At 42.1% G+C, this 25,030-nt stretch overlaps 2 protein-coding genes across 3 annotated transcripts in view; both read left to right on the top strand.

Moving 5' to 3' along the window:
* Nucleotides 1–43: 43 nt before the first annotated feature.
* Nucleotides 44–19,821, top strand: rnft2 (ring finger protein, transmembrane 2). The gene is made up of 10 exons (XM_049578593.1): nt 44–166; nt 298–375; nt 1,936–2,450; nt 2,569–2,645; nt 3,858–3,958; nt 4,291–4,444; nt 12,171–12,320; nt 17,917–17,982; nt 18,179–18,280; nt 18,751–19,821. Exons 2-10 carry the CDS (start codon nt 329–331, stop codon nt 18,883–18,885), a joined length of 1,347 nt encoding a protein of 448 aa, XP_049434550.1. The 5' UTR covers nt 44–166; nt 298–328; the 3' UTR covers nt 18,886–19,821.
* Nucleotides 19,822–21,501: 1,680 nt separating this feature from the next.
* Nucleotides 21,502–25,030, top strand: part of fbxw8 (F-box and WD repeat domain containing 8) — a 38,231-nt gene continuing 34,702 nt past the window's right edge. The window contains exons 1-3 of one of the 2 annotated variants that reach the window (XM_049578503.1): nt 21,502–21,586; nt 23,190–23,367; nt 23,449–23,553. In XM_049578503.1, the coding sequence (XP_049434460.1) occupies nt 23,269–23,367; nt 23,449–23,553 (204 nt within the window). In that variant the 5' untranslated portion in view covers nt 21,502–21,586; nt 23,190–23,268. Of the gene's footprint in view, nt 21,587–22,851; nt 23,368–23,448; nt 23,554–25,030 lie in introns of those variants that run through there. The other variant, XM_049578502.1, reaches the window with a different exon arrangement.

Raw genomic sequence — 25,030 nt, 5'->3', positions numbered from 1 at the left:
AAGGTGGACGCTGATTGGTGGAAGAACGAAACCGGTGACGTCATACAGGAAGTTTTTAAGAGCCGGACCGTCGGAGCATCTTTTGCAGAAGCATCAGCCCTAAGCTAACCTGACAATAACGGTAAATATGGCCAGAGCTGAGGGGGAATTCACTGAACTAATTCAGGTAAAGTCTTCTACATTGTTATTTACATTACAGTGTGACGTATAAAACACACACAAAGCAGAAAGGTTAAAGATATGAGCTGTTAGCCGGCCTCTGTCTGATACACTGTTGATGTTGGTTTGCTTTTGCAGGGCTGGACCATGTGGTGATGAGCGGTATGCCATGCAGAGGAGACACAGCAGCAACACGGATGGCATGCCCTCTGAAAGGTGGGATGAATAGCTCTCAAGAGCTGTGTGTTACCTTCACACGCTACAGCCAAATACATGTGGACCCCTTTCCAAATACCTGGGGCTGCTTGTTGTGGTTTTGGCAAGGCCTCTTTGTTTCTGCAAAGGAAACCATACTGCTACTGGATATTTTAGAGCAAGAGTGTCAAAGTCATGTCAATTCATGGGCCACATACAGCACAATTTGATCTAGGGTGGGCTGGACCAGTGAAACCATTGCATGGTAACCTTCAACACCTTAATACAAATACTGGAAAACTGCAATTTCACAGCACTTAGAAAAAATTGGAACATTTGCAACTCCCGCCTCCGTCCAAAGTCCAATCCCCTCCTCCTGCAACTCCACCTCCCTCCAAAGGCCTACTCCCCCCTCCTCCATTACCGTTAAGTCCTCGTTACATCTTTGATAGACGTAGGCGTTGACAAGGTAACGTTAGAGACACAGATTAGGAAAGCAAGTGTAACACGCCAAGACAAGAGTAGAAGAGAAGAGGAGTCATATATAACGCTATAGCCTATGTTACATCAGAGGAAAACTAAAAATACCTGTCCAGCAGACACTCTGCGACCATCTCGTCCCTTTTTAGCTCAGGATGAAGCTGCATCAGTCTTTACCATCGCTCAAAAGCAGAGCCGATGTTGAACTGGTTCTGTTCAGGGTTGTTGGAGCCTTGGTGCTATGTAGTGAACCAGCCCGTGTTTCCTACAGTTTTGTCCTGAACAATTGTAATCAAGGATGTCCTGTCAACAGAAGGTGTTGAATAATGCACAAGAGAAGGAAACAGTAGTAGAAAAATCACGGATCACAATGACTACCTGTGAACCTTTGTTTTGTCATCACAGATATTTGTTTTTACCCTTAAAACAAACGTAAATCGACTATAAATGAGACAATAGCACTTGTTTATTGACAATCTCTCACTTGACTTCTCCCTTGTACCCTTCTCCGTCCTCTCTTTCCAACCTGTAGAATATGACACACCCACTGATGTCGTCTTGGGTCGCACTGCAGGTCAAGGAAAACCTGCTATTATTTTGGTTCTAGCTGAGAACCAACTTTTTGGGTCCGAAGTAATCTATCTTTGGTCAAAATGCTCTTAACGTCTCAAAATAAGGTGCAGGAACTGGAACAGAACTGGTTGCATGTTGGTGGAAAGCCTGGTTGGAGTCTTCCCAGAGCAGGAGGTTGTTACAGCAGCAGAGTAATGCCCATGGTGTTGAAATGAGATATCCAACAATCATTTACAGGTTTTATATTTGGGTGTCCACATACTTTTGTCCATGTAGTGAATGTTACGTGTTGACACAGTGTAGCGCTGTGCTCTGATTTACAACTGTGTAGGAGTAGGATGTAGCAGAGATATCTCTTATCAAGCTCGTCCCAATCAGAGATATAATCTTGTAAATTTCCAGATCACTTAACATGACATATCAACAAAATATTGCATATGAAAATATTATGAGAGTGGAATATGAAAAATAAAGCACAGGCCTCTTCCAGACTAAATAGTTTTGCATCCGCACTTTTTGCCCACTCAGGAGCCGAAGCCAAACTCTGGGATCAGAGAGCAGTCTGGATGAGGGTGGTGTGTTCGACTGCCTGAAGCCCGACTCGCCCGCCTCACCCCAGCAGATCTTCTCCGGCCTGGTGGGCGTCCCCTCCGGTTCTGTCTCCTCTGCCCAATTCCAGGCAGCTGGCCTCGTCCTGGGCTCACCCCCTGAAGTCTTTATCCAGATGACTGCATCATCCAGAGAAGAAGGAGGCCCCCACCGCACGGAGGGTGGATCTTTCCTACCTCGACCGCCCCCGCACCACCACCATCACCACCACCACTTCCACCACCAGCCCCTGCAGCACAGGACCTCCTCTTTGCTCCAGCAGGCCACCACGGTGGCTGGCTCGGAGAGGCACAGCTCCAGGGAGGAGGCCCAGGAGGACCCGTCCACCCCGGCCCCGGCCCTGTCTGAGCTGAAGGCTGTCGTGACATGGCTGCAGAGGGGCTTCCCCTTTATCCTCATCCTGCTAGCTAAAGTCTGCTTTCAGCATAAACTAGGTACACCAGCCCGTGGATTAACAGTGCTGCTAACAATATCTAACAATGCAGTAGTTACATAAAAGGATTATTTCTATAGGGTGTTGTTTAGTGATGATGTCGCACCTCTCTCCTGCAGGTATTGCTGTGTGTGTGGGCATGGCCAGCACATTCGCCTATGCCAATTCCACGTTCAGGCACCAAGTGTCATTACGGGTAAAAGAAAAACTACACTGTAGTAACTGCTGCACTGATATAGGCTTTAAAAAGACAGTTACAACATTTGATATGTTCCAATGTTAGCTGAAACCAGTGCTGATTCTTATACACAAATAGTCTTAGATGAAATTCAGGCTAAGCTTTTCACTCATGCCTATATTAAAGGGATAGTTCTGATTCTTTGAAATGGGGTTGTATGGTGTATTTATCATAGTCAGTGTATTACCTACAGTAGATTTCAGTTGACAAGCCTCCAGTTTGGAGAAGCAGGCAGTATAGCTGACATGGAAGCTAAGCAATCAGTTTTGTATTTGCTCTCGCCACCAGACTCCATTGACAAAAACAATAATTTTAGCTCGCTGAACACAGCAGCTGCTGGTCTACCGCTGCCTTGATCCGTTTGTTTGTTTGTGTTGTTGTGAGACTTTGGTGAATCCAAACTAGCCTTTTTTTAATGCCACAGTTAGTTTTCTCAATGGAGTCTGGCTTTGAAGGGAAGGAACTAATTTATGGTGTCATATCATCCTTCTTCTGAACTTGGCCTTAATCTATTCCATCTTTTTTCATAGTCATTTAATTCCCCCTGCTTTGTGGCAATAATGTCCTCTAAAATAAATAAAGGAAAGGAAACTTGCTTTTTTCCTTTAAATTAAAAAATAAATCTCTTTCCTAATAATATAATAGTATTTAAAATGCTAGGACAGCCATTTTTTAATTCACGGAGCATCATTTTTGAGGGCACATCGAACTCGATGCCAGCCACCTTTTGATAGTCGTCCAACAAGTTGCCACATGAGGACAGAACCAAAATGAATGCGACATATCTTCAATTTCAGATTTACAGAAACAACATACCTCAACCAGAAAGCATTTTTCTTGTCGGCAGTATTTTGTATAGACTTTTTAATTGAAAATATTGCGACATGGAATCGTCACAGCTTTATAAATTAGATCATAAACCTGTCTCCATGGCAGAGGGATACCAAAAATCTCCTCCCAGTACGACTGAAACTTTTCTGGCTTGTCATTTAAATCATATGCCCCCCAAAAAATGTGTACATAAAAGCATTGATCTTTTTTCTTTTAAGCCCTAGACATTCTGTTAATGTGTGACATTATTGCAAAAATGGAGCTGAATTACAATTTTAGATGTAAAGAAATATATATTGTGATGTTGCTAAAATAGTTGTGTGTGTCTGATGTCACCAGGCAGAACGTTCTATGTTCGTCGCTCTGTGGATCATCCTGTTCATTGCAGGCAACATAGTGTATATCTACTACACATTTAGTCACGAGGAGCTGCACAACAGGTAGTGTACCAGCAGGTGTTTTTACAGTAGGTGTGTGTTTCTTTGCTCGCCATCTTATGTTTTTGTTTCACTCTACGGTTCACTTTTAGGTTTTTTTCATTCATTTTGTGTCGTGTAAGCCATTTTATTTTCACTTCCATTTCCTTTAGGGAGCGTTCCTCTTCTTGTCTGGTCTTGTCCTGTGAGTATTTTGTGTTTATTTCATTATTTTTGTTCCAAAGTGTTTTTTACATTACGTTAAACATTTGCCATTCTGTTGCTTGTCATTCTACAATCTCAAGTGAAAACTCCAGACCTCTCTATAGGAACTCATCTTTTTCTTTTTCTTCCAGCCTCATATTTGCTAAGCCCAACCTCAACAGCTTTGACTTCTTTGATCTGATCTGGGCGGTGGGCATCACTGACTTCGTCCTTAAATACTTCACCATTGGCCTGAAATGCTTTGTCCTCTTTTTGCCCAAGATTCTGCTGGCCTTCAAATCCAGGGTAAGAAATCCACTTCATCCCTCTGACCTTGAGTATGTCCTCAGAAAATGTGACTTTAATGGATTAATTTTAACATCTAATTACAGCTTACACTGTGTCCATAACGATAACTGTAACATGTAACTGTACATCTCAAGATACAGTTGTAATGTGCCAAAACAAAAACATGCAGGACTAGCTCCTCTAAAATGAGGATTTGCTGGTAGCCAAGAGACGTAAACCGAGACCAAGTCCTAACCAAGACCAGACCAGTGCGAGTCCCACACTGCAGGACACAGAGACGCAGATTGCTAACATAGCTAGCTTTGCAAACATCACTTGCTCTTAGCTTACCTCTCTGTATGCTTCCAGCTGTGTCAGTCAGCGTTGCATTCGCAGAATTTACATCCTGCTGTGTGCTTTCTGTGGGATATTGTTTTGCAGATGAACTCTTTGTGTTTAGGTAGCCAAATTTTATCTGCTCCCAGACAGCCCCGCAGCTGCTTCTCCTTGTCTCCTGCGTTCACTTCGTTGGACTGCATGTGAAGGGGGGTGGGGAGGGGTGACAGTTAATAGTAACAAAAAATCAAATTTTAGATTAGTAGAAAAAGCAGGAGATTCACAGTTTTTTTAAAGAACATATTTATTACATTTTTCATATTAAACACAGAACAAAGCAGCTCGGACATGACAAATAAAACGAGTAGCTAAATATTAGAAAATAGGAATGAAAATAGTGGGCATTATATCCTTCCCCAACCTTCATCACCTCCTACAACAACATAAAGGCAGCATCAAACAAATAAAGAGACTATACAGTAAATAGCAAGGTTACAGGAAATGTAGAGAGACTGGCTAAGCTGATTTAGGTATCCCCTGTAGTGTGGAGGATGACAGTGTAGGTCCAGTGTAGTTTAAGTAACAGTCCCAAACGATATAAAAAGCATCTGCTGAGGAGCGAAGCATACAAGAGATATATCAGAGTATATCTCTTGTATGCTTGTGCTCACTCACCAGGCTCTTCATTACTCAAAAGACAGTTCTCTCGGAAATCATGTTCACAGGATGCTGAGGTCTGTTTGAAGCTAACTGAGGTTTACTCAGCTTTTTTAAAGGCCTATATATTTGATATATAGAGATATATCAGAGTATTTTTTCAACAAATAAATCAGAAAACATGCAGGAAGTTTGGTGAGATCCCTGCAGTCATGTTCTTGAAATAAAATTCAGAATTCTTTTTGTCTGAGAGCGAGTCAAGGCTGAGTGAAATTGCGGTCGATTCCTAGACGAGACCGACATCTTGAGACCAGACAAAGCTTAAATATTACAACACTGGACTTTGCAGCTCTCCTCTTTTTAATATCACTGTAAACAGAATTTCTATGAGTTTTGGACTGTTGTGGGTTCTAACAGTCAGACAAAAAATATCCAAAATATCAACTTGTGCTCCGTGAATGTGCGATCAGAATTTCAATACTTTGTGCCATTTTAAATATTCATTAATTCATTAATTCATTAATTCCGTGTCCGTAACCACGTATCCTGTTGGGGGTCACCGGAGGGGCTGGAGCCTATCCCAGCTGACATTGGGCCAGAGGCAGGGTACACCCCGGACAGGTCACCAGACTATCGCAGGGCTGACACATAGAGACAGACAACCATTCACACTCACATTCACACCTACGGACAATTTAGAGTCACTAATTAACCTTCATGTCTTTGGACTGTGGGAGGAAGCCGGAGTACCTGGAGAAAACCCATGCCGACATGTTGAGAACATGCAAACCCCGCATAGAAGGGCTCCCCCACCCTGGGTTCAAATCAGGAGGCCTCTTGCAGTGAGGCGACAATGCTAACCACTGCGCCACTGTGTCGGCCACATTTTAAAGATAGCAATTAAAAAATGAAAATAATAACTATCATATGAATAAATAATTGAAATTTTTGTTAAATGCAGCCATAATTGGGTGCATTTGATGTTTGCCCAAACTGCAATAAATGCTGACATGTTGGTGGTGTTGGTGAAGATTCTCAGTCATCTAGATCATGGTAATTTTAAATGCTGTTTCTTTGGCAACTGGACTTGCTTGATTTTCTTGAAGACTTTTCGCCTCTTGTATACTTTCAAACATCCTCAGTTCTTGAACTGAAGAAGCCTCTTGGATGAGAGGTGAACATCTTCAGGAAACTTAAGCAAGTCCTGTGGCCAACGATACAGCAGTTAGGATAAATGCTGACAGCTTTCTGCCCCACTTTTAACGTTAAGTCTGAAATACACGGGACACAGATGTGGCAAAACATGTCTGTTGCTGCATGCCTGCAGCAGAGCACGTCCATTATAATCAGCTGAAGCTGCCACACTGATCATGGAAGCCGCGAATGCCAGCACGGGCATCGTTTTTTACCCGGCTGGTCAATTTTTCTCTTCTCTGCGTGTGGCTCAGTGGCACTACAACAGGTAGAAACTTCATAAAACTGTGTAAAAAAAAACGAGTATAATCTGCTTAAAACTAATAAAAATTAATAACTCATTGTACCAGAGGCAGTGCGAAGCAGCAGAGCAACTTGTGGGTGTTTTTCCCATTTCACATTAAAATAAATCAATTAAATCAATGCATCCTGTTGTTAAACAATACAGTTAATTAATTCAGTACCAGTTAAATTAGCCCACACTTCCAAACACCAACTAACAAAACTCAATACACACACAGTGTCTCAGTAGCGTGTGGTTGCTGCCAGCTTCAGAGTCTGTGTAACAGCTAAAAATCCCCAATCCGACCTGACTGTGACTCTCCGCATCTTTGCCCAACATATTTCAGCTGTTAGTTTAAAACTTAACTAACCTAAATTAGGTTATATCATGTGACTGTAACACTTCACCTTCTTGCAGCTGTTACACTATAGGAGCATGCAGGTGCGGATTAGTCCTTTAAACACATTACTGAGCATGTAGACCAGGAAAATCCTGTATGAAACACTACTAGGGCGTGTAATCTGAGTTTCAGTTTCCATAATGTGGCGTAGACGATGATTAAGTTACAGGAAGTTCACTGTCAAAGTTGTGAAACTTGGTAGATAATTTAAAAAAAAGAAGAAAATCTGCTCTACTATGATGAAATACTCCGCTGAGTGAAGAAAGTGCTAAAGGGTCACAGTGTGAAACTGTTTTGTATTCATAAGGTTTTAAATGGTACTCCTTAGGTGAGCTCGTGCAACGTGGGTGTCTGTGTGCGCGGTTAGTCTGGCCTGAGGCTACAGAATATGACTGCAAACACACTCACACGCACACACACTCAGATAGACTTTGATTTCCATACAGGCGCAGCTCATATTCCTGGTGTGTGTTTGTGTGTTAGATGTGGGGAGGAGGGGGGGGGGGGGGGGTTACAAAGTATTAGGATTACATTTTCCACTGATAAACAGACCTACAGGCCTATCAGAACCACGGCAGCCAGCAACTGAGCAAATTTGCCCTCGAGGGGGTTGCACGGGTGAGGTCATCCCTCCCTGGAGCTGGACCATTACCTGTACCCTCCACACACGTATGCACACACACAGAGAGGTACAATACACACACACACACACACACACACACACACAGAATCTGGCAGCTTTCACAGGACACATGTTGAGTTTTTGGGAGTCCCAGATTTTATCATCACTGCCGTCTACTACAGAAGCTAAACAGTTCAGTCTATTCTGAACTCCATGAAGTCACACAATCAGCCTGTCTGCTTCATTACCGCATTCAACCCCGGCTACACTAATGATCCGACATAATCACTACAGTCAGCGCAAGTCTGCACAAGTGACAGCAGGCACGCATACAGAAGTTCCATGACGGCTTTGATGTGAAGGCTTAGAGGGCTTGTATCTGTAGGTTGTGTGTGGATCTTATTAATTGTGTTTTGCCTGTGTGTGTGTGTGTGTGTGTGTGTGTGTGAGAGAGAGAGAGAGTATTTTATTGCTGTACAAGAAGTGTCTGTGAGGCACATGCAGTAGTTCCTAGATTTGGTGTTTGTAATATTGATCTGTGGTTTATTTTTTGCTCTGCTTGGTGCTGCTCTACATGTCTGTTCTGCCGGCCTCGAGCAAGATTTAATCTCAAAGCTGTACAGCAGTAGGGCTACAAGAAATTTTTTTTTTTTCTTTTTAAATAACTGATTTGTTTTAATTTCTTTTTAAATACTTATTGCCTGAATAATTGTTTATAAAATGTGAAGTGAAAAATGACCATCACAGATTCAAGATAAAAATAAGTTTAGTGTCCCTGATGGTCAATATACACAAATAATACATTCAATACATTACACACAGCACAGCATCCATATCTCCTACACTGTCACCATGAATCACAGAAAAGGAAAGAAGAAGACATCCAGGGTTATAATGGAAAAAGAAAACAAAAAATACAATAGCAAATGGAACAAAGGACAATCTGCACCTATTAAACCTCTGCCCAAGCTGTAAGAGTCAGGTGATGTCTTGTAAGTGCTTATTTAGTTTGACCAATGACCAAAAACACAAAGGGAACAAATAGTGGACCCACTGTACGTGCGGCATTTCGCCTCAAGTTTCTTTAGAATAAATAGCAGGAGAATGTGGGGCAGGGTGTCTGTGCATATGTGTGTGTTTTAGGCCTGTGTGTATATGACAACAGAGTGAAGAAATCAAATTTTCCCTCAGGGTTTATAAATTCTATCTTCTTCTTCATCTTCTAAATTATGCTATGTTTGCATGCGCTGATGCCACCACCATAACAAGACTGTGAGGCCGTGTTCGGCACGGCGCGGCATGATGATGTTCTGCACTCCCATTCAGCCATTTGTTAGCAACCGATGCTGTGGCTTTGAGTATCAGCCGATACCTGTTACCGTTACGATACCATGGTTGACCTAAAAAGCTATATACCTTTACACGTAGAACAGAAAAGACTAGAGGTATCAGGCATTGATGACTACACAGTTCTTTCCTAAGATAAGATGAAACAGATTAATACAATGATGAACTATTTATTTTTAACAAAAATTAACAATAACAGCAGTTGAAATAGTGTGAAATACCTCCACACAGCAGATTCTCTCCTTTTCTCTATGACATATGATGTAGCTCATGTTGCAATAGATTTAAAGGGAAAGGATTGCCTCAGGTATAGGTTTCATTTTCCGATACCCGATCCATCTATTTTGATGATATCGGGGCCGATATTTGATCCAGATATCAGATCGGTGCATCCCTAGTGGGGTATTTACTGAGGGATTTTATGTCGTAGAACAAAACGTGAAAGTCTCTTAAGCTTATGTTAACCACAGACATTATTTCAGGCATCTAACTAAAAACCCACTGACTTTGAGATGAGGGAACTGCAAGTGGTGAAATGCTAACTCATTTCTGGGGTTTAGGACTCAATCCCGGGGCTCTATGCAGCCTTTAAGAACAGGAAAAACCCACTTACGATACCACGATATCCAAAATCGAACACGATAGCTTGTCTCATCATGACATCAAGATAATCTTACTATATAATGATGAAAACTCTGTCTGTGTGTGTGTGTCTCTGTTCCACGTTTTTCTCCTCACTGACTTGGTCAATCCATGTGAAATTTGGCACAGTGGTAGAGGGTCATGGGAGGATGTGAATGAAGCAATATTGCATCAGTTGGCCAAAGGGGGGCGCTATAGCAACTGATTGAAATTGCAAACTTTAAATGGGCATATCTCATGCCCCGTATGTCATAGAGACATGAAACTTGGCACAGAGATGCCTCTCCTCATGAGGAACAAATTTGCCTCAAGAACCCATAACTTCCGGTTATATAGATTTTCCGCCATTTTGAATTTTTTGAAAAACACTTCAAATGGATCTCTTCCTAGGAAGTTTGAGCTATCTGCATGAAACTGGGTGAACATAATCTAGGGAGCAATATCTAAAGTTCCCTCTTGGCAAAAGTTGGAAAACTTACTAAAACTGAGCTTCTATAAGGCAATGAATATTGCGGAGGGCGTGGCTCATCACATAAAGGTGTATAACATCTCAAGGGTTTCACCCATCACCACGCAACTTTGTAGGCATATGACCACACATAATCTGAGGGGACCCCTCCATTATTGACCCCATCAAACAAAATGGGGGCGCTAGAGAGCTAATTTCTTGTCTAGGCCTAACTGCCATATCGATTTTTACTAAACTTGGAAATTTAACTCTAATTGGCAACTGGGTGGCGCTATAACAACAGAAAAATGCTTAAAAATGGCTAAAATGCGACCGATCGTTGTGGCTTCCCCTGTGGACCAATGTTGTTTGTTTTCTAATTTTTGGTATGACTAAGTCATGGTATGGTGTGCTGTACATAATGGGTATGGACTAGTATTGGTATATTACCAAACCCTAGCGAGCGGTGTGATTCACATCCAGCTGTTGGTTCCATGATCAACAGTTAGTGGCAGTGAAGAAGCAACAAACAGTGATGCTCTCAACAAGTTTGTAAGGGTTCATGGACACATACAATGTGTTTTGGTTAGCAACAATAAATGTAATTGAAACTTTTGTTTGTTTCGAACAAAACTTCGGCTGACACCTGACGGAGAAAGTTCATAGACAAAGGTATCGATAGATATGATGGCGCTGGCCCCACGGTTTGGTTGATTAATCATTTCTGGATAAAGCAGCAGAAAAATATGCTGCCATAACAGTTTGAAATCGAATTTAAACCTTGGCCACATACCCCCTGAGTAAATAGATACAAATGTAATGATAACAGTCTCGCAGATTAAAATGTTAAGTATGTATTTATGTCTGTTTCCGTGTGCAGGGAGGATAAAGAGATCAGACATAGTAATGAAACCAAATAAGCAGGAAACTACTGAAACAAGGCCTGCAGTGGAGCTTACTCTAACTCCTTGGCTTGTGTCCAAACTTTAGATTTGACAGTTCTTGCGTGGGCGTGATGGGCACTGTGGGATATGAGGCTGAGGGGACAATAAGGAAGATGAATTAGCCACTAGCAGAGGCCGTCCTCCCCTACCAACCTGGCTGCTCGTGGCTCTTTACCCACAGTCATCAATCTTTGTCAGCCAACATCCAGGAAGTCATTATGCAAGCTGGGATGCCACGGGGGGCATCGGGGAATCAACTTCGCCTTGGTTTCGGTCGCCTCTGTTTTTAACCGTCCCCAATTCACTTAACGCACTTTGTAGCAGTCAGAAGTTCATTTCTTCTCTGTGATTATTTAGGGAAGGGGTCTTTTAAAGGCTGCTAGCAAACCCCCGTAGGGCTGGGTTTAATGTGGGCACTGGGTAGCAGGTGGAAGGAGCCGCTGCCAGTTTCCCTTGCAGTGTGGGGAAATTGCCTGTACTGCTGTGAAACTGTGGAGCTCTGGACAGCAGCCATGTTTGGGCTGGAGGCATGCTGTTTTAAGCTTTTAATACCGCACTGCTCTTGACTAGATAGAAGAGTGCCCTGAAGCTGTTGAGCTCTTTCTGCTTTTTGGACAGTTAGTGAGTGGATCAAAGAAAGAATACATGTTGTCTCAATTTAGTTTTTTTTTTTTTTTGTCATTAAGGTAAAACTAAGTTAAGATTGCAAAGGTCCCTTAGGTTTTGTTGTTCGTCTTAAGCAACTGTCTAAATAGCAAAATATTAAGTGGGCACATTAACAGTCACTGCTATTATAGAAGATTGATTGAAGCATGTACAGTAAAGACGCCTTCTCTACTGCTGTAGTTTCTAATGTTGTGCATTTGTCCAGGGTAAGTTCTACCTGCTGATCGAGGAGCTGAGCCAGCTGTTTCGGGCCCTGGTGCCCATCCAGCTGTGGTACAAGTACATCATGGGGGAGGACCCATCCAACAGTTACTTCCTGGGAGCAACACTCATCATCATTTACAGCCTTTGCAAGGTAATCAGTGCCCGGTGGTAAAGATTAATATTCTTTTTGTACTTTATTTTTAGATTTTGGATGGCATTTTAACCAAAGTTATGATTAGTGCAAATATAGAACACAAAACATTTTGATCCATGCATCAGAATTAAAGGTCCAGTGTGTAGAATTTATGGGACATATTAGCAGAGATGGAATATAGTATAACGTTTTCTTTTGTGTATCATTAGCTGAAAATGGGAATCATCATGTTTTTGTTACTTTAGAATGAGACGTTTAGCTACATAGGGAGCGGGTCCTCGTCCTTGGAGTCTGCCATGTTGTACTGCCATGTTTCTACGATAGCCCAAAACAGACAAACCAAACACTGATTTTGTTACAAAGTTGTGTAATTGCCTAGAGTTGGCTCGTGTTCTCACAGCAGCATTTACAAGCGGACCAGATCAAATGCCTTGTGAGAGAAAGCTGCTCTTGATTGGTCAGAATTTCCATGTGGGTAAAATCCAGGAAGTAAAGCAAACGTTGAAGAAGAGTACACTTGCAAGATAAATGTGACACTTTCTAATGTCACAATGGAGGGACAACTACGCAGGCTGATTTTAGCGCTGCTCATCGTGGACTATATTGCTGTCATTGTTCATTTTAGTCAAAGCATACAGTTTGAAAACGAGGCGCGGCTCCAACTAGAAAACAATGTTTTGATGCATTGGATGTGCTGAATGTGCATATTAAGGCAGTACAGGAGGAGGTGCACATTAATAATCCTCCAGGACTGTAACATGCTCATGTTTAACCCAAACAATGTGTCATGTGACTGCAGTTGGTTTGGATCCAGGTTGGAACACGTTCTCACCACAAATGAACCACACTTAGGGGGCAAATGAACTTGAGTTTGATTGAACCAAACCAAACAGGGCAGGTGTGAAAGCCTGATTGTTTTTGAGAGGAAGAGACCTCTGCAGATAATTTGGGTCCTGGATAAAACCTCCTGAACATCTGGATCGTATGTCATCAGAGAAAAAAAAGCAAGCACATATTAGCATGTGGTGGGCTAGTGGCCTGTCTGCGCTGAGCAAAACACCATTGGAAAAACACTGATTTGTAATGTGAAACTGCTTTATTCACTGATTTCACCGTTTTAAATCACCTGGTCCATTTGTTGTGGAGAGTAAGAGACCTTTGTGAATAATCCGGCTCACAGTAAAAACCTCCTGAGCAACAAACACTGTAGAAATCCTAACCTGGAGTTCAGGCTTGTCACACATGAGGTAATGATGACAATGTCAGCAGCTCACTGGAGGCTTCTGAAGTTTGTGGTGCTGTGCAAAGGTTATTCAGATCAAAACAATGTCTTATTTTGGGAGTGTGAGTGTTTAAACAAGTCTGATAGCAATACTATTTATTACACAGTAATGACTTAGGCAACAAGATATCTTGTGTGCATAGTTCACATTCCGGCTCCAGGGTGGAGTTTCAGGATTTTCTTATGAGATAATATATAGACTCATCCAAAAGCAATCCCTCTCAATCATCACTTACAGTATGACCCACTAGAAGGGCGATGTGGTGTATATCTGTTATCTGCAGAGACCTTGCCGTCTGCCTGTATTTTAATAATTTCTTATTTTGCTGTGGTTGAGATGTTCTTAGACACAGCATGAAGGTGAGGTCGGGACTTTATAAAAAGGTAGCAACCAGACAGTAGGAGGCTACAAAAATTGCAGACACAGCGCAGAAAAAGAAAAAGTATAGTGAGACACAACGACAAGCAGACAAAGCTCATTGCAAAACAAGAGTAAGGGCCTGTCCCAAATTCCCACACTTCCCCTAGAACTACTCACTTGCACTTGGTTGTGCGCGTTCACGTTTAGGCTAGTGGTGTCCCAAAACAGAACTGAGGTAGTGGAAGTGGTTTCCAACACTTAAAACCCGCCCTAGATTCCAAGGGAGCCCCGACCCACACTTTCAACGAAGTGGAGGATAAAATTTCCCAGAACACCTTGGGAAGTCAGCAACTTCGGCAAGTTTTGGAAAACACTTTATTACTGTACGATCGGAATGTAGGCTATACAAACAACAGATGTTTGGACTAGCATAAACTCATCAGCAACTCGGTTGAACACAGCGTCGAAATATTTAAACAAATCGACTTATCTGAACAAAATCGGTCAGAACTAGAAGACGTCGTATGCACCTCCTGTTTTCAGCATTTCTTCTCCGTTGATTGATCAGACGGAGAAGAACAAACATAGCACACACCACAGCACAAGCACTGCAGCTGGCATTTTCAAACCCGAATGACTACCGGTATCTTGCGTCACTGCTACGCGTGACGTATGCCTGCACGTTGGTCACCCCGATTTGCATGAAGTGGTGTCCCATTTCTTAGGGAAAGATCTCTACCCTAATATTTCTCACTTCCCTCATCAAGGGTTATCTCGCAAACAAGGGCACTCAATACCAACTGGAAGATTTAAGAGGTAGAAATGAGATTGGGCCGTTGGCTTTCACCTTCGCTAGCAAGTACTGAAGGAAAGGATGAGAATGAAGAGCGATGCAGAGATGGCCTGTTTTCTGTTAGATGGGTAGGAGACAGCGGTTAGTTTAGTAAGCTATCTGCTTCTCCATTACAACAACTGTAACTTTCCTGGGGTGGTATTTTGCAGTGTACATATAAGCAGTGTAGGGAGGAGGGATCAAGTTTGAATGTTGTGTTCACAAACAGAAGTCGATAGTTGTTGCAAAGTATACCATTAATGGGGTATTTAAAAGGAATAGGGTTCATCCTGTTGGGAGGAGGAATGCATGCAGAAAATATCAAAGCAGTTACTGTAAAATTTCCTGGGCTATTATTTGCTTAAATCACTGAAATCAACGGGCTTATATTTGGGACAGAGCTCTGACAGACAGCGCATCAGAGAGACAGAGTTGAGGCACTTGGCATACCGACACAACCCCACTTTATCCTGTTAAAACAATACTCACAACTTGGATTTGTTTTTACAAAAAAAAACCCTTCTGATTATTTTGATCTGAGGACCCTTACAGACCAAAGGAATGTGAATAACTTACAGAGTAGTCGAGGAATGGACGCAAAATTTGAGGTAGCCAACAAACCGGTTTTATACATCTGAAGAACGTCTATAAAAAATGAACTGCTTGGCAACTAGACCAGGCGTCTCGTTTATAAAACTGTGCACAGGATCCATACTAGAAATGTACGTACTGACAAAAGCCACAAATGGCGTTTGCCAAAAGATATTCGACAATTTCTACAATCAGGACTACACCGCTCCATCTGCGTCACCAATTTCCCACCTCCAAAATGTTCCTAAGCATGGGTCAAAGTTTTCCCCATCAAGTCTGCGTTTATAGATCACATCTTTTGCGTGGGAAATGGCGTACGCTTCTTTCAGGCCTCTTTTTGTGTGTACACAATGTTTATAAATGAGATCCTAGGCAATATGTCAGATTTGTCTCTAGGACTGCAGTGTCAGCTAGTGAATTTGTCAGTCTATAACTGAGGGGTCATTTATCTGTTGGGGATCAGGAGTATCCACAAAGCCAATGTGAATTCAGCCTTTAAATTTCCTGATAATTATTGTTCGGCAGGAAATTCAGACACGAGAGGAAGGCTAGATGAAAACGTAGTTCTCCAAAATCATTATAAATTATCTTTAATGTTATTCTTCTCTTTGCTGGGAAAAAAATTTGTGCCTTATCTTTCAACTTAGTAGGTTGTAGGACGTCAAATGGGCAGCGATAGTTTTAGAGAAACAATAAATGTTTGAAATTTCAAAATCACCTCAGCTCTGGGATCCATGAAAGGAAAAGAGTGAAGGTGACTGAAACCCCACAGTTAGAGCTCACAGAGAGGTCATTTACTGAGCAGTTGCATAAAGGAAGTTAAAAGAGTTATTGAGAAAAAGATTTTGAGAGCCACATGTCAGATTAGAATCACTACATCGTATGGGTAGCCGAAATAGTGAAAGGTAGCCGTTGGATGATGCAGTGATGAATTTTCTACACAGTGAGGTTATCAATGTCCTCTGTAGTGTGTGTTGACAATTATAGTCCAGATGTCTTTTAATACACTGGTGAATCAGCGGATGTAGCTGTTGATAATGGGTTTGTTCAGCTGAACTGGTTTCAGCTGGACGGTTTCCTGGATCTGTGCGGTGAGGTGGAGCACTCAGGTGTTTTCCAAGATAACGCCATATTAGCGGTGTGTCAACATAAGACCATGCTGATGTACATGATGTGCATCAGCGGTTGACTCAGTGTTGTCATGCTGTTTGTGTCACATGGAAAAACAGTAACAGAGTTAGAGCCAAGTAAAGATCTTTGTGAGACACCGATAACTTGCTGTTTAGGAGTTTACGTAAACATTTGCTGGATAGAAATCTGCTTAGCGTTGTTTTTAGTAACACTCACAGCTCGGCTCTGGGGATGTCCAGTATCAGTCGGTTGGTTTGTCTGCCAGCGGTGTGAAGTGGTCCACCACTTTGGTCCAGACTGAAATATCTTAAAGGGACAGTTCACCCTCAAAATAAAAAGTTTTCAGCCGTAGAGATGTCTGCCCGTCTCCTGAATATAATAGAACTAGATGACACTCAGCAGATGGTGCTTAAAGCGCCAAAAAATACATTTGACATACTCAACAACATCGCTTTCCAGAAATCATGACCTGGCTACTCAGAATAATCCACAGACCTTGTTGTGAGCAGTTTCATGTAGGAAGTAGCATGAGCCTCTCATCCAAGAATAGATGCACGCTTCCACTTTTTGGAAAGAGACATTGCTGTTGAGTTTTTCAAATGTATTTTTTTGTTGGTGCTTTGAGCCGAGTGCCATCTAGTACTGTTATATTCAGGAGAAGGCAGACATATCTACGGCTGATATCTCCGACACTTGGCAACTCACACCAAAACAATCTTGCAGATTTTAGAAGGCCCTTGACTTTTCATCCAGCACCATCTTGAGGTTGACATGTGGTTTTGAGCAACATGTCTCAACAACCACTGGATGGATTTGGTGACACTTGATTCCTTAATGTTTTATCTAGCCACATCGTCAGGTCCAAAGTGTCCAATACTTACTTACCTGCAAACATTTTGCAAAGAGTAAAATCTGAAAAACATTTTGAGGTGTAAATCACAAGTTTCATCGTGTTACGAGATTATATTTATTCTTTGGACAACATGCGATATTTGCTGATATCACAAATGCTGCGACGATATGATTTGGTTCGATTCAGGGGCATGTGATCGATATGAGATGATATCAGTTTATATCATCATTGTCTTTTTCCCAGCTGCCATTGTCTGCCTGATGCTAGGTCACTAGCACTGTTTGAATGTTCAGAAAGGAGGTATGCCTGGATGAAAAATGGTAACGTGCCATGGGGAATTCAAACAAAAGGCGTATCTTAAAAATAATGATATATAATCAATGACTTCACTTTACATCAATGATATTGGATCGTTGATTATTGAATCGAGATATTGATCTAAATTTATGTATCGTTACAACCCTGAAAAAATAGGAAAGGCTTGTGGGCAGCTGTGACTGTTTTTCTCATATAAAACTGTGCTTTCTCTTTCCTGTTCTGCAGTCCTTTGACATCTGTGGACGTGTGTCTGCCATACGCAAGGCCTTCGTCATGCTCTGCAGCACTCAGGTCTGATTTATCAGAGTTCAGGCAAAGTTCACTCTGTGTACATCAGCAAACACACACACACACACACACACATACACACACACACACACACACACACACACACAAATATGCTCATCTTATGGTTATTGCATTGAGATTTTAAAATGAATTCAGTAGAGTTTAAGCTTTTAACTGACTCTTTCTGTGTCTCACCCAGAGTTACGGCGTGAGGGCAGGCAGTCAGCAGTGCAGCGAGGCTGGCGACGTCTGCGCTATCTGTCAGGCTGATTTCAGAGACCCCATAGCTCTTCTCTGTCAGGTACGGACTCAGAGGCTGCTTGACCTTGGACCACAGTCAGCATCACTGATGGGTGTGGTCAGAGGTGTGCTGTGTTGCACCTGAAACCACACCTAACAGTGATGTCACGGTATAGTGACACCCTGAAGTACATTTAATGTCACTGCAGCAAGGTGAGAAGTGAATTATAGTATTTTCAGCTGGTGAACAACAAGGGTTTCTTTTGTATACTGTTAATATTTCAATATATATAATATAAGTCATCCTTTAAGGGAGGTCAGAGGTCAGCATCAGCTACTGAATGGCTCTCTTAGACACATCACACTCCTGCAAAGTGGATCTCTAGTTAGCAATAATCTGTAAATACCAGACAAGACTGAAAAAAGACATTTAAACCACATATTTTACAGAGATACATCTGCTGTCTATTTTCTGTGTACCCCTCTGTCGTGAAAATAAAATACGTGGGTGCACCTTATGTCTCTCTGCAGCACGTGTTCTGCGAGGAGTGCCTGTGCTTGTGGTTCGACCGGGAGAGAACATGTCCGCTGTGTCGCTCCACTGTCATCGAGACCCTGCGATGCTGGAAGGACGGCACCACCTCGGCTCACTTCCAGATCTACTGAGCGCCGACGACGTGTGATTGTGCTGTAATGCGAGTCAGACAATGGTGTGTCATTTGTCGCTGTTTATCTTAGTGCGGTCACTCTTTAAATCAGGGTCAGCATTTCAGACATTCACAGTATTTTCAGTGCGTACAAGTAGAGCTGGTGACAGAGGCCACATGCACAAATTATCAACATGGTATCACTTAAGAAATATAAAGCTATTATCAGTTTTACAATTGGACTATTGTTATATTGTTATTGTACCTGTCAGATCTTTGTGTACACGTAGAATTACCCACTTTTGTTAACTGTGAATATTTTATTTTACGCTAAACACATGATAAAAGAATGTTACTTTGATTTAGTGTGGTGATAATGTAAATAGTCACAGCCTTCACAACAATTTTTTTTTGCATACGTCATGATTTTGTCACATCTGTATTACTTTTTTAATTCTACAATTTGTATTTAACAATTTTCATGTGTTACTTAGTGTTAAATTTTGCAATATTTATTTTGAAAATGGGTTACTCGCCCTCTGAACACAACAAAATGTCTGAGAATGATCATAAGTAGAAATTTGTAGGTCTGTAGGTGGAAAAAGTTCATGGTTAGCAAACAGTTGTTACGATATTGAGTAATGAACGTGAAGTGGTGTGTGCCAGCAAGGCACTGTAATCATTACATGTCATGGTTGTGTATCAAGTGTGGTGCAGACATTGAAATCAGTAGGATTTGTCATGACATTCATTTCCATACTTGCGTTTTCATAGACAGTGTGAGCTCGTTTTTAGTAATCGTCCATGTTGCAATCATCATTTCATTGTTATTTCATATGAATACTGTTAATATGAATCACTTCCTTTAGAGTAGTCATTTCTTTGGTTGCATAATAGGCGCCACCATGACTTAAATGCAGAACGCACTGCAGTGTGTGAAAGTTTCCCATTTTAAATTAAAGCACTTTAAGTTCACTTTGTGGAACATGTCTCTCGTCTGATTGCGAAGACACCTGCATAGGATTTATTTCAGAAAGATTTTTATTACTTTGCTAAAAATCCATATGAAATATTTAATCAGTATAAATAGCACACACTTTATAAAAGACAATTCCAGTGCTCACGTTACACTTGATATATCAGAGAAAGCTTATTTTCCAGAAATCACAGACAGCATTAACAGCATAGCTCCCTATGCACAGGTCCTGTATCTTGTTTATGACAAAAAGCCACTTAACACTGCCCCCAACAGATAATGCTAAAGCACAGGAGAATGTGTAAACATCGTCTAAACACTGTAGAAAACATCTATAAAACATCCATCCTCTCAGTATGTACACGTTTACACTTACAGTATAGCTTATGTAAAAAGGTACAGTGCATTATGAAGCTCATAAACAGGTCTATTTCAGTGCATTCTCCAGGACTGCTGCACTAATTGTAGCCTTATACAAACATATAAAGGTCTATAGTCGGTCTAACCCCCTTTGTCACTGATGCATTCACATCGTGGGAGGTGAAGATTCAAAGGAGTCCTATTAGTAAGCTTTTCCCTCCACTCTACCAGGGGAGGATTACATCACCGTTTTGTAACTGGGATGACAGAATCGGAGAGTCACGCAGGGGCAGGACGTGCAACTGCAGGGCTGCCGGGATTCAGTGTGTCAGGCTCGGTGTAACTCGCAGTGCATCCACAACCGGGGCCTGAGGAAGTCTTTATGACACATGGAGCTTAGTCAGTCTCAAAGTTCCAACCCTGAAACACGCAATTAAAGCCGCTTCCTCCTCCCCTTCTGTCGGTCTTTTTACTCGCTGCACACCTTCCATCCATCCTGGACCGCATCCTGCATCCCTTGCTTTTAGTGCAAAATGATGTGAGGCCGTTCCTCATGCATGGTCCCAAAGGCACCATCTATGCAGGATAGTAATAATGCATGCACTTAATCAGCAAGAAAACATCCATAACATAAATATTTTTCGAATTAACGGTGTAAACAAATGCTTCTTATTCCTCCTGTGATTTTCTTTTCCCAACAAACCTGGCAACATTAAGTGTCCAAAAGTAGATGCAAATTTAGGATATTTGAAGATATAAAGCAAACTAAAGACACATCAAATGAATGACTGATTAAAAAAAACAAGTTTGCCAATTTTAAACAGTATTATTTGCACTAAACATTATTTAAATGTGATTTTTTTTTTGCCACTCAAAATTTAGTTTTATGTGCATAATTGTTTTGTGTGGTGTAAATTTAATATAATGTAAAAAGTGCTAAATAGCCATGTGTTTGTGTGAGAATAAATCTATCCACTATGACTGATAAATGTAAAATTAAAGCAATTAAAGTCACGTATTTTATGCAAAAACAGGCGGTTATATAACTTAATTCATAATTAATTTAAAGCCCATGTGTGGTTCACCTGTGTGTAAACTAAGTAACATTTTACAACCCCTTCTCTGATATTTTTGCCATGATAATTATAAAGTTTTGCAGTGTTGTGGTGTAGAAAGATTTCCAAACTTGGAAGACGCCATATGTTTGTGTATTTGATGAAATAATATATTATTTACATACTTTAAAAAGGCACTACTTTATGTTAATTGACACCCGTTAAATAAGTAACACACCCGCGCATTGATACCTGTGTGATTGAACTTCCAATTGAACAGTAAAGTAACTGTATGTCGTGGTTCAGCTCACCATTTTATCGCTGTTAATGTAAGTAAAGAACAAAACTATGTAAAGTAGTTTTTGTTTTACATATTTACACTTCTTAAAATGTTATCCGATAATCTGAAAGAGCAAGAAACTGGAAGAAGTAGAAGTTTTTTTTAACCAAGCTACCTCTACACATTAGCAATTTACTTTAACACATTTGTATTAAATTAACTTCAGCCTAATTATTGTTAACACAACACTTTTTGCGTTTTTAAGGTTTTTATTTAACAAATAAACAAATTTTTTGTTCATACCCGAGCTATTGTCCCTCCTAACAGTCGCAGGTCATAGCTTACTGACATTAACGCAGGTGACGTGACTCTGTTTACGCACCTGTTGCTGGTGTTGCCGCCTCGCGCCCTACAGGTGTCGCCTCGCGACGGCCAGCACGAGCACGGTCAAATGTATTGCAGTGCACAGGAAGCTCTTCAGGTGGCCTCGCCCGGTGACCACCACCACCTCCGCCGCCGCCGCCGTCCCCCTGCCCCCGCAGCCTAAGCCGCCGTCCCTCTCCCCGGCCGTCCAGCTCTTCTCCAGCTGGTCCCCGATCCTCCGCAGGCGGGACGCGAGCAGCTGAGCCACCGAGCACGGCGAGGGTCGGCGGACACCGCAGGTGGAGTCACCGGGCAGGAGCAGAGGCTGGTCTATCGGCAGCCAGCACATCTTTCTCTCACAGAACAGCCCGTCTTTCTTCTCTGTGTTTAAATCTTGAGGATATATGACCCTCCTTCTCTCCTCTCATCAAACCTTAACTGTGTTTGCATTCCCCCCTTTCTCTCCCTTTCTCTCCCTCTCTCTCTCTCTCTCTACTGTATTATTCATTACAGTGTCACATGGTGTGGGGTTTACATCATCTTTTCCCAAAAGAGAGATGCAATGGTTAACTCTTGAATCTCTCCTGTCTGTTTTGATCAGAGGAGCCTTTTGTTGTGGGGTGTTCTGGGACATTGTGTTCTCCTTTGTTATTTTACACCTGTACAATAAATTATCCTCAAGTATATTCCACTCTGTTGGCATTGGAAATAAAATACTTGCATTTATATTTCGAACAACTGCCTGTTGTGGCCACATAAACAAAATATCACCCTTGAGAAATGCGCGTCTACAATAAAACTGCGGAATTAAAAGCTGGCGGAACTTTAGTGCGGCAGCGCCTTGTTGCTCCTCGGACTGTTTATGCAGAAGGACGTGCTTGTTTTGCGTCGATGCCGAAAATATGAATTTACTTACCCGGTTTGTTTAGCTGTCAAACTTATACTAAACCGCTTTCTAACACAGTTAAGTTTCATTTTTATTAACAATGAGTGAAAAACATGGCCGACGACGAACTTGCTGCGTTCAGGGAGCGCTGGAAACGAGAGTTAAAGACCAATAAAGACCAGCTTGTGTGTGCTCTTTCGCCTCCCTGTGATGTCCCAGGTCAGTCAGGCCACAAAGACTTGAAAAACAGGTATTTTGAAAACCTTAATAATCTCAACGAGACTCACAGCCCTTCAAAACCAGAGGAAAGTTGTTGCACTGAGGATGAAGAGGGTGATACTGGTGGAGGAAAAGCTGCAGCAGAGAAAGAGGACCAGCCTGAGTATGTGTCCATTGCATGCAGTCTGTTGGACGGGAGGACCAGTCCCCTGCTGGACAGGATCCAGGAGGAGAGAACCAGGAGAAAGAGGCAGTATCATAACATGACTGATGTCTGCAGAGCATCCCTGCAGCAGCAGCAGCAGCCTCAGAGGAAGATCAAGAAAGACGAGGAGCTGTTGGATCAATTCATTCAGGATCTGGTATGAGCATGATGATGAGGAGGGGAGGTTGCTCAGAATAAGCTCAGTATATAATGTGTGTTGTACTTATTTCTTTCGCAGAATGAAGTCAATGACATTCCCTTCTTTGACGTGGAGTTGCCGTACGAGTTAGCCCTGAAGATATTCCAGTATCTGAACTGTACTGAGCTGGGCCGCTGTGCACAGGTAAGCTGCTGTGGTGAAGCTCATCTGTGCAAAAGTTTGTACTATAAAGTGGAAGAAAGAAATAGCTGCAACAGAAAGGTATGAGCCTCGAACCAATTCCACAGGCATATACATTCATCAGCCACTTTATTAGGTACACCTTGCAAGTACCAGGCTGGACCCCTTTGCCTTCAGAGCTGCCTTAATTCTTGGTGGCATAGATTCAACAAGGTGTTGGAAACATTCCTCAGAGATTTTGGTCCATATTGACATGATGACATCACACAGTTGCATCCATGATGAGAATCTCCCGTTCCACCACATCCCAAAGGTGCTCTATTGGACTGAGATCTGGTGACTGTGGAGGCCATTGGAGTACAGTGAACTCATTGTCATGTTCAAGAAACCAGTTTGAGATGATTTGAGCTTTGTGACATGGTGCGTTATCCTGCTGGAAGTAGCCATCAGAACATGGGTACACTGTGGTCATAAAGGGATGGACACGGTCAGCAACAATACTCAGGTAGGCTGTGGTGTTTAAACCATGCTCAGTTGGTACTAAGAAAATCTCCCCCACACCATTACACCACCAGCAGCAGCCTGAAGCGTTGATACAAGGCAGGATGGATCCATGACGCCAAATTCTGACCCTACCATCTGAATGTGGCAGCAGAAATCCAGACTCATCAGACCAGGCAACGTTTTCCAATCTTCTATTGTCCAGTTTTGGTGAGCCTGTGTGAAGTGTAGCCTCAGTTTCCTGTTGTTAGCTGACAGGAGTGGCACCTGGTGTGGTCTTCTGCTGCAGCCCATCTGCTTCAAGGTTGGACGTGTTGTTGGTTCAGAGATGGTCTTCTGCAGACCTTGGTTGGAACCAGTGCTTATTTGACTTCCTGTTGCCTTTCTATCATCTTGAACCAGTCTGGCCATTCTCCTCTGACCTCTGGCATCAACAAGGCATTTTGGCTCACTGGATATTTTGTCTTTTTGGGTCCATCCTCTGTAAACCCTAGAGATGGTTGTGTGTGAAAATCCCAGGAGATCAGCAGTTTCTAAAATACTCAGACCAGCCCGTCTGGCACCAACAACCATGCCACGTTCAAAGTCACTTAAATCACCTTTCTTCCTCATTCTGATGCTCAGTTTGAACTTCAGCAGGTCGTCTTCACCATGTCTGCATGCCTGAATGCCTTGAGTTGCTGCCACGTGATTGGCTGATTAGCTATTTGTGTTAAGGAGCAGTTGAACAGGTGTACCTAATAAAGTGGTTGGTGAGTGTATATTCACCTTATGTTCTGTGTAATGATATTCTAACAATTGTTGTTATAAATCTGAGAAGCAAAAATCCCACTTTAGTGAAACACCTTACAACTCTAAGACTTATTCAGCCTTTGAGGAGACGCTGCGTGTAAATTCTGCTCAAATAGGGCTGGGTATTGTTGAAACAAATTACGATACCAGAACCGATACCAGTGCCCTTACAGTGACACTTTTTCTT

Source organism: Epinephelus fuscoguttatus, linkage group LG6 (genome assembly GCF_011397635.1).
Source record: "Epinephelus fuscoguttatus linkage group LG6, E.fuscoguttatus.final_Chr_v1".
Classification (NCBI taxonomy): domain Eukaryota; kingdom Metazoa; phylum Chordata; class Actinopteri; order Perciformes; family Serranidae; genus Epinephelus; species Epinephelus fuscoguttatus.
Note: the sequence above shows the minus strand (reverse complement) of the source record. Positions and strands in the feature narration are given on the sequence as shown.